The sequence below is a fragment of the Falco rusticolus genome, chromosome 1, assembly GCF_015220075.1.
Source record: "Falco rusticolus isolate bFalRus1 chromosome 1, bFalRus1.pri, whole genome shotgun sequence".
Taxonomy (NCBI): Eukaryota; Metazoa; Chordata; class Aves; order Falconiformes; family Falconidae; genus Falco; species Falco rusticolus.
The window spans coordinates 7,652,559-7,666,445 of record NC_051187.1 but is presented as its reverse complement, the minus strand read 5'-3'; the positions used below and the strand labels follow the sequence as shown (position 1 = coordinate 7,666,445).

Genomic DNA, 13,887 nt, shown 5'->3' with positions numbered 1-13,887 from the left:
AATGGAGAAGCTGCTGTTTCTAAAACCGCAGCGGTTTAAAAGGTGGGCTTAATTTCAGTTCCAGGTATTGGCGGCAAAGCGACTGAGAAAGCCATTGCAGGCAGCATCGCCTGCCACTGGTCCTGAGGGCCACTCGGCCAGGGGAGGGCTGCCAGGCCAAGCTGGAGCCAGCAACCTTAACGTTTTGTTGCCCCTCCTTCTTAAAAGTTACATTTACTTTTTTAAAAAGTTATGTTTATGGAAGACGAGAACAAATCACCACGCAATATGCAAAACAAGACATTTATTCTTAGAAAAGCAGTCAGGTTTATGTACAGTGAGCCACAGAAGAGTTAAAATCGTGTACTGCTGCCTTCAGGATCCTTCCAACGTGCCTTCTTTGACTATGACTCGTGCGAGATTTCGTGCAAGAGCAAGTCGCAGCATTTCCACTTTCATAGTCTCAACGTCATCCTAAAAGCAAGCAGAGTTCGGGTTAGACGCAGTAATGAGCTGGCAACAGGCTCTCTTCCTGGGCTTTGGAAAGTAGGGATGGGTCGTTAAGAGGGAGAGCACGTGTATATGTACCTGTTACAGGGACCTGAGAAGAGCAAAAACTACGTTTCGCACTTTTTAGATCAACACAGACAGCACTGCCAAGCCTTCTCTTTTTCTGGCAGCTGCAGGGGTTTGCATGTGTAGCAAACGGCTCCCTGTTCTGCGCCTGCACCCTTCAGAGCCCGAGCTGCGAGACGGCAGCATCTCAGCTCTTCATTGCCCGTGTAATTTGCAGTTATTTGTCTTGGAAAAGCATCACAGTCCCATCCAAATCAGCAGAACGGTGCGGAGCGGAAGTACTCCTGTAGTGGGTTTGCATATACCTAAATATCTCCTGATGATGCCTGGTTCGGTTGGCCTTTAAAAATAACGATGTGCACCGGCCTCAGTAACGCCGGCTCTCCCCCTTTTCCTGCCCCCACGTAGGAGTATCTGTAGAGTTTGCTTTCCCCGACCCTCCCCACAGCCCCACCCCTGCGTTATCCTGTTGTCCTCAAAACAGGAGCTACCTGGAATTTCTGCTTATCCGACTTCCCAGCCGTCAGGTCTTCCAGGCATCGCATCAACTCGTAGGTCTGCTCTGCTGAAAATACCACCTGTGGAAATGAAAGTGCTTACTGAAAATGACGAAGTTTAAGGACATCGCGCAGTCCGAGATGGGAACTCAGCTGAGAAGAGGATGCTTTCACACCCCACAGATCCATTCTGACCCTTTAAACCACAGGATCAGAGGATAATTCAGGCTGGAAGCGACTTTGGGAGGCCCCTAGTGCCACCTCCTGCACAAAGCAGGGTCAGCCACCAGGTTGGAGCGGGTGCCTCTGGGCTTTATCCAGCCATGGGTCTGTAATGGCTAAACTGTCACTTTTTGGATGGATCTTAAAGCAAAAAATGGGGTTAAAAGAAGGGAGCACACTAGAAAAATCTTCAAGCCAAGCACTAGAAGGAACTGGATGCAACATGTACTTGAATTATTAACGTATGTGTCTTCCACTGCTGTTTTCTAAATGCGGGGAACCAAGTTAGGAGCTGATTATCCCAAGCCAGTGTGCTCCCACCGCCGGGACACTTGGATAGCTGTGCAATTCTGAACAGTTCTTGCGCGCTGGAAGTGCGGGTCCTAGCCCGGGGGGCAGAAAGGGGGTCACCAACTTTGAGAAGAAAAGAAAGGACAGGGGCGGTTGTCAGGTGTGACCGGCGTGCTCACCTCTTTCTGCTCCAGCAGGGGAAGGGCGTCTGTCAGCAGGGTCATCCAGAAGGAGCAAGGAGCGATGTGAGCCGTCATCAACATCAAAAGCAACTTGGCAGCTTCAGAGAACCGCTTCTCCCCATACAGCCGGTGGAATTCTCGGTACTTGCCTGCACACGGGTGGTGGTGAAGGGTAAAAGGCATCAGTCAGGGCCGGGCTACGGGACGGCGGGAGGTCGTTTGCTCCCATGAAGCCTGCGGCAGAGCTACCCCCAACCCAAATGAGTCTCCAAAGCGGCTGAGAGTCTGGGGGAACGGGAATCTTGTGCATGAGGAAAGGTTAAAAGAGAGGCTGGCTGAAAAGGCAGCCAAAAATCCATTACTGTTCTTGGTAAGGTTTAGTGTTTGAACCAGCCTGTTCACTAACTGGTACTGTCTGGTGCCGAGTGTCTGCAGGGTGAGCACCAGCACCACTGGCTTAGAGAAGCTGGCGGTGTCTGCAGAAACCAGGAATGGGGGCAGAGGGGTGGGGGGTGAATGTTCTTTTTGATATCGCAGAGTATCAGGAGGTCTGAAAGGCTTCATTGTCTTCCTGATTGTTTAAAGGGAAACTGAGACCTTTGTTAACGTGGCAAGTTCTGCTTTTGCTAAGAATTAGTTACATCGATATCCAGCATGGGAGAACTGGCTGAGGATGAAAGCGAGCTTTATTCTGCAGCTTTGTTTGTATCCACTAAACTGTCAAAATACTGGAAGTAATGATTCCCATTCAGATTCACCTCTGACTGATGCCTGAGCTCAAGGTAGAAACATGTGAAAGTTGTCCAGCAAAAATACACCTGATGTTTCTAAAAACTCCAAAGGAAAACCAAGCAGGAATATTTTCAGGCCTTTCAGAATTTTTTATAACGAGCAGAAAGGGAGGTAATTTCTCTACACACACAGCGACACAATTAAACTACAAATCTTTGGGGCTGATGTGAGGATCCCTGTGTGCCATTGGGACACGGAGATATGAGGGACCAACCTGGTAAATCACCGTTAGCTTCTAGGCTTCGTTTAGGATAAGGTTTAAATGGAGGGAATACAGTTCCCGTTTTGCAAGCTTGGACCAAACGGGAACAGATGAAATGCAGGATCACCCTCACTGTAACGCTGGCGTCAGCCAGAAGGGAGTCAGTCCAATTGCCAACAGCTCTTCCCAATTCCTGTTAGATTTGGCCCCAGTAACTGGCCTTGCTAACTGCCGCAGCTCCCCAGAAAGGTGCATTTTCGCTCAGTTTCCTGTCTTGCTCCATTAATCAAAGGCCACAGAGCAGCGGCAGCCAGATGGGCAGGTTATCACAGCCCACGCTTGTGCCAGCCAGGAGAAGGAAGCTGTGGTATGTAAAGGAAACTCGCTGGAGGCACTGCGCCGTTACTTGGCACAGCTGCGAAAGGGTAGGAGGGATCTTTTGTTTTGAGTGAGCTTGAAATTGGCATATGGAGCCAACAAACGTATTTGAGATTCTGCAGAACTTTGTGAAGTTAGTAGAACTATCACATTGTCAAAATAACTTAAACCACTGGTTTACTCTTCCAAGGAAGCACCCCAAGGTCTTCCAGATTGTGTTTGTTGGTATTTCCAAGTCTCTCTAGGTAGTGATACAGTCTGGAAAAAGACTAAGCAAGGGGAAGCCTACAAGTGTCAGAATTCCAGACTATCCCGCTCAAAGCAGCACAGAACAGATGCCTACTGCGAGTGCAGTTTAAACGCAGCCTCCTGGCAGCAAGCAGGCTGCATCCCAAATCACCTGCAGTCACTTGTTTTCCCCTCATCACTAAAACAGCCTGTAGCCAGGTGGAGGAAGACACAAATCCAAATAATTTGTGGAGTTAATAATGTTCTAAATTAACAGACCAGAATGAAAACTGTATACTTCTTACCAAGAAATGTTAGCCGGTCACTAAGCAGCATGGATGGTCCCAAATTATCAATGAGGTCTAAGTCAGAGAAGCACCCCCTTTCACAATAGTCCTTAAGGAACCTAGGGAGAAAGTAAAACACAATAAAAGCTTAGAGGAGAGAACATCATCCACATCCATTTTCTGTCTCCTAATCCCTTCCCAGAAAACTTCACTGGACAACCGAGTTTCATCTTAATCAACTTGCCTCGAGGGTTTCAGAAAACAACAAAACATTTCCTGGAAATGGCCAGTGCACGGGTGTAATGTGCATTTAACAGACATTCTATTTATTCTTCTAGATTTTGTGGTAGTTGAGATCTGTTCTTTAAAAGGAGTAAGTAAAGGAAGGAGCACAGGAAGCTGAAGCTGATGGATGCATAAATAACACTCCCAGATCATAACAAAAGCTCTATTTTTCTGCTGTGTAAAAAAAGTTGTTAAGCAGCAGGAACAAAAACAATTCTAAAAGCTTTTCATCTGTTTTGTCATAGCCTTCATTATGCTGCTTTTTTCAGAGCTCCTTCCTGTGATGGTTTTCTTTCACCTTCTGTTGAAAGAAATACAATGATTCCCACTCCTGCAAAGAACAAATGAGAAAAAAAAAAAAAAAGCCAAACCCAAAGCAGCAATCTCTTACTACTCCCTTTTTTCACTGTTGAAGATAAGAGTACTGCCTGGCCACCTAGCCAGAGTGCCATTTCAAATTATACTCTATGCAATGAGATTGGTACCTGCCTATTTCCAATTAGCAAAATAATACATGACACGGATAGCTAGAGATTAAGCAGCATAAAGAGAGCTGACACAGCTTTTTTTCTAGGCCTAAGCTAAGCGTTGGCATCCTCTTCAATTTTGTAACAACCTTCCCACCCCTGCAAGGTCAGACATCGTGACAAGCTTAGGCAAAACCAGGGACGTGACAAAACCTGACTCTTTGTTATGCACGTTAGAATTGTGGGTTGAGATTTTCTGTAGAAATGGCTTAAGTGACTCCCACCGACTTGTTTGGAGATTGCATGGTAGACTAGACTGCTTAAAAATGGTCCGCTGAATAACGCACAGGCGGGGATTATCCTCCACCCAAATCAGTTCCCTGGTTCACCCTACAGGCCACCAACAGCCATATCGGAGCAAGTGAAAGGGCAGTGCATGAGACAGAGAAATTGCCAACAGAAATGTTTATCAAAGTGAAGTCTAAGAGCTTTGGACTGTCAGATAAAGCCAATCTGTTTCATCTCTGCATTTCATGAAGTGAAACGGTAGAAAAGAAACAGCCAGAGCGTTGCAGATGAGAGTACCCAAGGATGTCATTTTCTAGTCCAGAAGCAGGGACTTGGTCAGAGGGGAAGACAACCCCTACCTGCCTGCAGCAGACCCCTCTGGTCCCCTTCCTACCACCCCCTACAGCAGTAGCTGCCTGAGAGCTTCCGACTCACCGGTCTGATATCAGTGTAGCAAAAGCTGCATCCTTAGCTCTGATGCTCCACGACAGCGCAGAGCCCAAGCGATTATTCCGCAGAGCTTTCATGGCCATGATTTTGCAGATGCTACGAACTTAGGAAAAAACAGAGAAGAGGGAAAGAATTACTTTCAGTAGTTTCTCTTGTATCACTACAAGCAATGAGATTTAAAAATCAATCACCTTGTTCGTGCATCTGTCTCTGCTCACAGATCCTCAGCACTTTGAGGGCTTTCTGTTCCGTGTTAAGGGGTATCCGTTCAATATGAAGCTCCAAATATACCCTCCCGTATTCTGGGCAGTGGTCAAAGTAATCCACCCCCAGCTGCCAGAGGCTGAGAGAGGAACAAAAAAAAAAAAAATCATCAAGCATGCCAATCATATAAATCTTAAGTAAGACCAACGCTGGAGCCACAAGGAAAATCTGAGTCTGCGTTAACAACAGTTAGCTCTGATTAACTTAATACACAGATCTAAAATACTTTTCACTTTCTACCAAATACCAGCTGCCCCTTATACATCCCTGGAATATCTGCACCTCACAAGTGCTTCGGTGCAAACTGCTATATACCAAAAAAGCCAGGGGGTGCAGGAGCAATTCTACCCTAGTCAACGGGCCTGAGGGATTCTAACAGCTAGCTTTTGTCTTTCGTTCAGAAAGGAAAACACCTTTGCTGAAATTCTAACAGTAGCTGCCGTTACGTTTTGCCTTTTTACTTCATTAACATGTAGTTATTTGTTTTGGCTGCCTCGCTGTTAAGTCTATATCCTCCGAGTAAAAAAACCGAAACAGTTGCTACCTGTGATGGGAGAAGAGTCCTGAGGCATACTCTAGCAGGAGGAATTCACGCATGTTTGAACCGAAACTGGGGGGAAAGAGAGAAAATAAGCAGGCGTTATTATTTGCACCTCATTGGAAAAAACTGCTGACTTTATTTCACAAGTACGTTTCATTTGTGCAGCATGTTTTCTCATGGGCTATCTTAATAAGCTTCATACCTCAGGCCTAAGCATGCAGGTCAGCTTTCTCCTTGGGAAGACCTGCCAAATATTTACAGCACTTAGCAGATATAACTGAAAGTGCTTTAAGAAACTGAAACTTCAAGGGAACTCGGATAGCAAAATTCAATTGCTCAAACTTATAAATGTATTCAGAATGTAAGTACAGAAACTCTTCTTAGATCAGTTTCTCACCATTCCCTAAAATCACAAACATTTGGGCCCTTGATTATATTTCAGATAAAATTATATTTAAAAAAATAAAATCCTAACACTGCACTGAGGCATTGTTGAACAGCATGTCAAATGCATCTGGTCAGCAACGGCTGTTGCTTCTCAGAGCATCTGGGCTGCCTGTAACTTCGGAGGCACATGCGGTACCTTTATTCTCCATCCTCTGTATATGCCCAAGATGCTCCCTTTCAACCAAAATCCACGTGCTGTTTCAGTCATCCTGGCTGCTGGGTTGTCAGAATAATCAATGCAAATAAATACTTACTAGAGATTGTGAGATTGCAGGAGTTTACAGTGATCCAGTAGGTCAGTCAGATGAGCCACAAACCACCAGTTGCTCAGGGCGATGCTGTATTTGAAGCAAGCGAAAGAAAGAAAAACCTAAGCCTACCACTGCCAAGGAATGCGTCAGGTTTTCCACAGGCGTGTCTTACCAGTACAGAAGCTCTATTACAGTATAATGTCTGGTTGCGATGTCCCAGACCTTAATGGAATACTTTTAATTGCTGCCTGCTTCATGTATTTTTGCTAAATTCTTTGAAAGGATGATCAAGCAGGCTGTACCCATATCCTCTCCCCCAAATACTACTGGAAGCAATACCACAGAACTAGAGAATCAAAAACCTTAAAACTCAACCTGCATTCCTTGATCACTTGGTGCATCTCAAATTCAAAGGCTGCCATTAAAATCGTGTCTAGAGGCTCAGGGCTGCTTTCTCCACCCAGGAACAGGTCCATACTAGACTGTGGAATGAGATTACAAGAGATGATACATGCAGAAGTCGTGAGATGGTAGAAGATAGACGTTTGTTTGGATGTAGCAGCCTCGTTTAGGTTATTTTATGGGAAATAATAGCTCGCAGAGACTGAACACATTAACAAAAAAGATTTTTCCTTATTTTAGCGTAATGAAACTGGGAAAACAGTTTGCAGGAACAAGACTGGTAACATTAGACATGGAAGAGACTGGGTCTTCAGCAATTATCTGTCCGCTCTATCAGTCTGCCAGTCCACTTACAAATTCTAGGAAACATCTTACAGGTATATTATTGCTGTAAGATGTCAACCCTCGCAAAGTTTTCCTTTAAGTAGAGTAACCACCCTTGTGTGCATAAAACGGTGGTGAATATAAAAATAATTCTATTTCATGCCTGTGCATAAAACCGCAGTTCCATTGGCTTCACAGTTGGATGGGAATACAGGAGTCGGGTGACCAGAAAGTGGTACCAAGTAGTCATCAGTTCCTTTTTCTCCAGTATGGCATCCTCGTCTCCCAGCAGGATCTAACAGGAGAAAAACATAGGAGTAATTCTGCAAATTCAGCAATGTACACAGCTGCATTGTAACTCTTCAGAGGCACTACTCCCATTTTGCAAAGTTGAGGATTTAATCAAAACTAAGTAACAAAGGACAAAGATCCTTCTCAGATAATTAGCCTTATGACCTTGGAAACGAAGAGAAAATGATCTGCCCAGGCTTGCAAGGACTGTTGCAAAACAAAGAACACAATACAGAAGACTGGCCTGAAATGTCCTGATTTAATGAACAGATCATCCCAGCATATTAAAGTTACTTATGGCTGCAAAGGGCTCCTGAAATGCACAAGGATGGATCCAATACCTGTCCACAGTTCCCTCCCTTCTCAGCAAAAACATACCTTGCAGATGGATTCCATGTGGGAATTGGAAGCAAAAGTTCCATCTTGTAGATAACGCTGACATTCTTCATGCCAGTGCTGCCACTTCAGCTCCATCTCTGTCAGTGTCTGGGTGTTGCCAAGCTGAACAGAGGATAAAATATGTAAAATAAAGAAAACACCAAGTCAAATCACAGCAGGTTCTTGGGCTGAACTCACAGTCACTTAGGATAAAAAGCTAAACACGGGGCTGCCATCAAATTTCTCCTTGTCCTACAGTTGCATTTGAAGTGTCTTCCTTTACCCACCTAAATAAGGCAAAGGAGAGCCTGTGAAAGGTAACTACGATGCAGCTGCTTTTTCCTTCACAAAGAAATCACTGCAACAGAGAGAAACTGCTGGTAAAGTCTTCAGAGACCATTCTGTACAAGAGAACAGTTCTCAACAGGAACTGTTTCAGACAACTGGATCATGTATCCTGCTAAAAAAAAAAATATTACTTTTCTAATTATGTTGGCTTGTCACCTAACAGTCTTCTATCTGAATGGTTGGTCCTTCTGGGCCAATATTACTACTGGATTCAGATTGAGACGTTTTAATAGTGAACGAATTGTGATGTTACAGGAGACACACCAGAGGTGGCTCTCTTTTCCCAATGGAACTGCATGAAAAAAATCCACTTTGTACATACACTGGGCACAGGCATCTTCTTCATCAAGTCATCCAAGATTTTGTACATGTTCACTGACGTGGGATTGGCACTGGCTTCCTTGGAGAGCAAGTGCCGTGCTTCATCCATTCGGCCTTGCAGCACAAAGACATCCACCTGCAAAAACCACACATCTGTGAGCACCACACTGTGCAAGGCTACGAAATACCCAGGAAAAGTACCAGAGGGGAACTGTAACTTGTGATTTAGGCAAGTGGAGTTAAAATGGTTAAACTGTAGGCCCCGCTAATTCAAATACACAGTGTAAGTCTTACGGATTGTGAAAGGATCAGGGAACGAGGGGTAGGACAATCTTCAGAATGGCTTCATCTTAAAACCTATATAAGCATACAGCAGCAGTGCCCTAGGTATCAGTTTCTGAGATGCAGTCTCTCACATCAAGTAGGGAAGAGGAAGGCAAAACACATAGGCACAAATTCTCTTTAAGAATCTTATAGGTTACTGTACTAACCACGTTCCAGAAGAGTTTGTGTTTCGATGGATTTTCACTGCTCAGAACTTCGCGGACCATGTTGTCAACATCACAGACATGAAGTCGAACCCAGTCAAGGAGGCGAAGAAGAAGGGGGCCAGCTTTACGCAGAGATTTAATTCTGTTAGTTCCCAAGTGTTTGTTCCGAGACTGCGATCTTACACGCTTCTAACCTTTATGGTTTGACAATCGTGAGGTTTACTGATTGGATTTCTACCTGCCACACTCCAATTGCAAAGGAACAGAGTTCCTGAAGTAGCCAGGCTGTGGGAGCACCAGGCTGCTAACAGATTTCCACGTGGCAAATTTTAGACAGAAAGCAACACAGTCCAGCAGAAACCCCTTACCAGTTACTTGAAGAAATAAAAGGCGAGTGATTCAGATCATAAATCTTGCAATGCCAAGAGACACATAGAATGTTGTTGTTTAATTGAGCATCAATCCATTATTATCAACTGCATAGGAGGAAGAAATCTGGCACTAGGTAATGAACTTTTCTTCAGCTTAAGTAATCCACAATTTGTGAATCTCTCTTCTGAATTCTGGGACTGTGCAAGTAGCGTATTTGTTTGTATAATCCAATTTCCTTAAAAAAATTGTTTACTGCTTTAAAATGCTGGTGTAAATAAACTGACTTAAAAAATGACACCCTAAAGTTAAAGGAGTTGCATCAGAGAATGCATAAATGTTAGCTGGCATCAACATATTTGACACTTAAAGATGTGTTTCTGCTTAGAAGTCAAATAAATTGGCAACAACTTTTGATATCCCTCTTCTTCACTACCTTTCTGTCAAAAAGACAATTTAAATCGTACTGTCGTATGCATGAGGGGAAAAAGTAGAAAGCAAATCTAATAGCTTGACATAATTCAATATGAAGGCAGCAATTTACTGAGGCAGAAGAGGTATTAAAAGGTTTATTGACACTTTTCATCTCTCTAAAACATAATAAAATATGACATAATGGATGCTATATAAATTTTAAACAAATAAATATTAAAAAAAGCGTCCTTCAGTCCTAACATCAAGGTATTTCACTGCTCACCTGCAGCTGCTTCAACAAAGAGAATCTCACAGAGGTTCCAGATCAGCTCCATTGCAGAGAGAATAGAAACCTGAAAAAAGCAGCAGGGCCACGTTTCAGACTTAATTATTCCAGTTGTTGGGGTTTTTTTAACCACACAAAGGCATGTGCTGTCCATAGCAATCAGTTAAGCTCAGTTCTTACAGACAAGAGAAACGTCACATTGCAGTTTCACAGATACAAATTAAGAGATGGAAAGAAGCCACAACTTCTCAACACACATCCAGCTTAGAAAATGTTGATGCTATTTGTGAACTGAAATGCAATGACAATCTGTCATCAGCAGGCAATACTGAAGAGTACAGAAAATTATTTTCAGCTTTTTTGCACTCCTGAAGATTTAACAATACAAACAGCAAAGGCAGAAAGAAAGGCCAGTGAAGCAACGTCCCTGCGGCTAACAGGACAGAACTCCTGTCAGCACGCTGCTCTCCCCGTAAAACTCTTCTGGTGTCTGACAGTTCACGGTGAACACCTACCGCCTGCTACAGGGCTCAGATGCAGCTGAGTGGAACCTGAGCGTTTGAGGGGCAAAGGTTCAGATGGGCAAGTACTGGCCCGCAGCTGACTTTAGGGTAACAAGAAAACATCACACCTATAACACTGAATATATGTTTAAGCAATGGCAGTGAACCGAGACGCTGGGCAACTTCTTGTTGTTTTAGAAATACAGGAGCTAACTATTTCTTCCCGTTTACTCTTGGTCATGAACTGCATCCAATATACTAAGCCAGAGTTAAATCAAAAATGCCTTATTGCCACAGTGCTGGCCTCGATGAATTTACTAACTCGCGATTCACGACCAGTTGTGCCTAGTGACACGATTGCAGATTACCTGTGTGCTATACTGGCTCTGCAGGGCTGGGTCCCGGGCTGAAACTGAGGGAAGAATAAGAAAGGTCAAAGAGCAACGTATTTACCTTTCGCAGCCCTTTCTGGGCTCCTAAATAAAGACAATATGTGAGCACTCAGCAAGAACAGACCTAAATGAGTACACACAGGGCAAAGCTAACTTGTACGTAGAACTTTCTAACTTTTTTTTTTATAAATCCTGTGCAAATCTGGGTATGGCTACAGGGCACGGATGGAAGAGTAAAATCTCCCACTTTCTGGGGGAAGCAAGCTGTTAGTTTGGACTCACATTTCCCATAAAACTGCAACCAGAGATATGAAAAGACTGCAAGCCCCCAGAAAATCAAACACAGTGGAAAGAAGTATCTCTGACCACACTGGATTTGCAAACCAACTTGGAACTGATGCAAACCAACGATGGAAATGGAGTCGATAATTCCTGAAATCTACGTGTGCTATTTTACAGTAGTTGCAATAACTTACAATTGAAACGCTACTTTTATAATTGCAAACAGCGTTTCCTTTTATTGCAGGAAGAGAACAAACTTACAAGCTGCCTGGTGCATGTCCTCCATACAGGCTCTGATCACCGAGCGGTAGTTTTTACTCACTTGAACCAACCTGCCAAAACACAAACAGGCTTTGGTTAGAGAGACCTGTTGGAGCTTTAGTCTCGTGCCTGTCAGCCACTAAAGCCTCGCACGTTTCCCTGCAGCAGCAGCCGCTCCCTGTGCTGGGGTGAATCCAGGGGGGATCAGCAAGGCTGCACACGCCGGCAATACGCTGGCAGAGGGGTGGTCGGCATGGTTCCTGAAATGATCAGGGCCTGGGTTTGTAGAATTACCCCAGAATGAGCCCAGAACAGCCGGGTTTTCGGCACTGCTGCTGCTTACAGCAGCTCTGAGCAGCCTGGCCCACGGCACGTGCCCGGCTGGAGGCATCTATAAGCAAATAGCATCTGCCTGGCTGCAGCAGGAGCGGCGGGGGGGTCCCACCGGGGGCTCGTCCTCCCCGCGCCCCCACTCACTGCGCTTTCCTCGACTTCCCCACCAGCTCCTCCTCGCTCCGCTGGAGCCCGACGAAGATCCCGTGCGACTCGTTGAAGAGTTTCCGCAGGGTCTGGATGTAGATGTCCTGATCCTTGCGGACCACGAAAACGCGGGAGGCGCTGGGCCCTCCCTCCCCGGTGCCTGCAACACAGCCCGTCAGCGCCCGGGGACGGGACGGGGACCGGGTGGGGGACGGGGATCGGGGACCGGGGATCGGGACGGGGGACGGGGACCGGGGGACGGGGATCGGGGACCCACCTCTGCGGCCGAAGAGGGTCTCGCACACCAGCACCTCGGCGGGGCCCCAGGCGAAGCACAGCTGCCTGGCGGCGGGGTCCGCGCCCGGCACCACCTGTGAGGGGACAGCGGCGGGTCAGAGGCGCCCGCACCGCCCCGGCCCCCCCGGCCCGCCCCGCCCCGCACCATCAGCGGCGGCTCCGCATCCAGCTCCTCCATGGCGCCGGCCGCGCTCCGCTCCGCTCCGCTCCCGCCCACCGGCCCGGGGAGGCCCCGCCGCGGCTGCCCGTGCCGCTGCCTGCGCCGCCCGCGCCCCCGCCCGCCGCGGCCCCCGGCCCCGCCGCGCACCGGCGCTTCCCCGCGGCGCCGCCGGCCCGAGCGGGGGGCCCGGGCGGGGGAAGGGGCCCGCGGGGCCCCGCCGGTTCGGGGCAGGCGCGGCCGCTCGCCCCGGAAGCGTCGCCGCTGCCGAGGCCCCGCCGGGGCGGGAGCGGGGCTGGGGCCGGGGCTGCTCCGCTCCGGCCGGGGCTGCCTCGGGCGCTGCACACGGGCCGCCCACCGGCCACCCCCAGCCCCGCCAGGCGGCGGCTGCCGCGGCCCGGCCCCCCGGAGCCCGGTCAGGCGGCGGCGGCCCCGGCCGGGCCCCGAGCGCCGGCAGTGGGGCAGGGCCACCCCGACGCTGCCCCCCCGAGCCCCGTACGCGGACCGCGGGGGGCGGCAGGATGGGTCCCCCCCGCCTCCATCGTTCTCTTGCCCCGTGGCTGCGGTGCTGGCCGCAGGAGCGGGGCGAGCCGGTGGGTCGGTCAGCGCCGTGTCCGTGTTGGCTCTCCTGACCCGGCTGCCCGCTAATAACCAGGCTGTCATTAACTGGCGGGCGGGCCTGCAGGCGGCGGAGGTGGCGTTCCCTGGAGCGGAGCTGCCGGAGCTCTGGGGCAAGCTCACTGATAAAGCTGAGCCATCTAATTATGTGCTTTATGACTTGAGCGACTTGCCCGCAGGCTGGAGACAGCCAGGGTCCTAACGTAGGATCTAATGAAACATCAGATCGATCAGATCCGGTCGGGGAGATGTGCTGGCAGGTGTCAGCTCGACGGTGCCGCATTCACTTGCTCTGGGCCGTGAGAGTTTTGTCCCTTCTCTTCCCGGTGGGGCTCAGCGTGGGGGTGAATTACCCACTAGGGACCGGGCAGGGTTTGCCTGCTGGAACTGCCTCATCAACTGGGGACAGGCATTTTAGCTGGGCCCATAACGATAGGACAAGGGGGGATGGCTTTAAACTAAAAGAGAGTAGATTTGGATTAGATATTGGAAGAAATCCTTCCCTGTGAGGGTGCTGAGGCGCTGGCACGGGCTGCCCGGAGCAGCTGTGGGTGCCCCATCCCTGGCAGGGCTCAAGGCCAGGCTGGACGGGGCTGGGGGCACCCTGGGCTGGTGGCAGAGATCCATGTCCATGACAAGGTGGTGA

At 48.0% G+C, this 13,887-nt stretch overlaps 1 protein-coding gene across 2 annotated transcripts; it reads right to left on the bottom strand.

Annotated features, from left to right (window-relative positions):
* Nucleotides 1-263: 263 nt before the first annotated feature.
* NUP85 (nucleoporin 85) lies at nucleotides 264-12,695 on the bottom strand. Of its 2 annotated transcripts, XM_037407977.1 has the most exons (19): nucleotides 12,612-12,695; nucleotides 12,447-12,540; nucleotides 12,167-12,329; nucleotides 11,690-11,760; nucleotides 11,123-11,166; nucleotides 10,249-10,318; nucleotides 9,183-9,304; nucleotides 8,693-8,827; nucleotides 8,023-8,145; nucleotides 7,517-7,648; nucleotides 7,003-7,109; nucleotides 6,631-6,714; nucleotides 5,933-5,998; nucleotides 5,316-5,467; nucleotides 5,110-5,227; nucleotides 3,653-3,753; nucleotides 1,745-1,896; nucleotides 1,047-1,133; nucleotides 264-453 (listed from the first exon to the last, which is right to left on the bottom strand). In XM_037407977.1, the coding sequence occupies exons 1-19, from the start codon at nucleotides 12,642-12,644 to the stop codon at nucleotides 355-357; spliced, it is 1,953 nt and encodes a 650-aa protein (XP_037263874.1). In that variant the 5' UTR covers nucleotides 12,645-12,695; the 3' UTR covers nucleotides 264-354. The 2 variants fall into 2 exon arrangements, with proteins under 2 accessions (XP_037263874.1, XP_037263865.1); XM_037407968.1 differs by having other exon boundaries at nucleotides 12,167-12,540.
* Nucleotides 12,696-13,887: the final 1,192 nt, after the last annotated feature.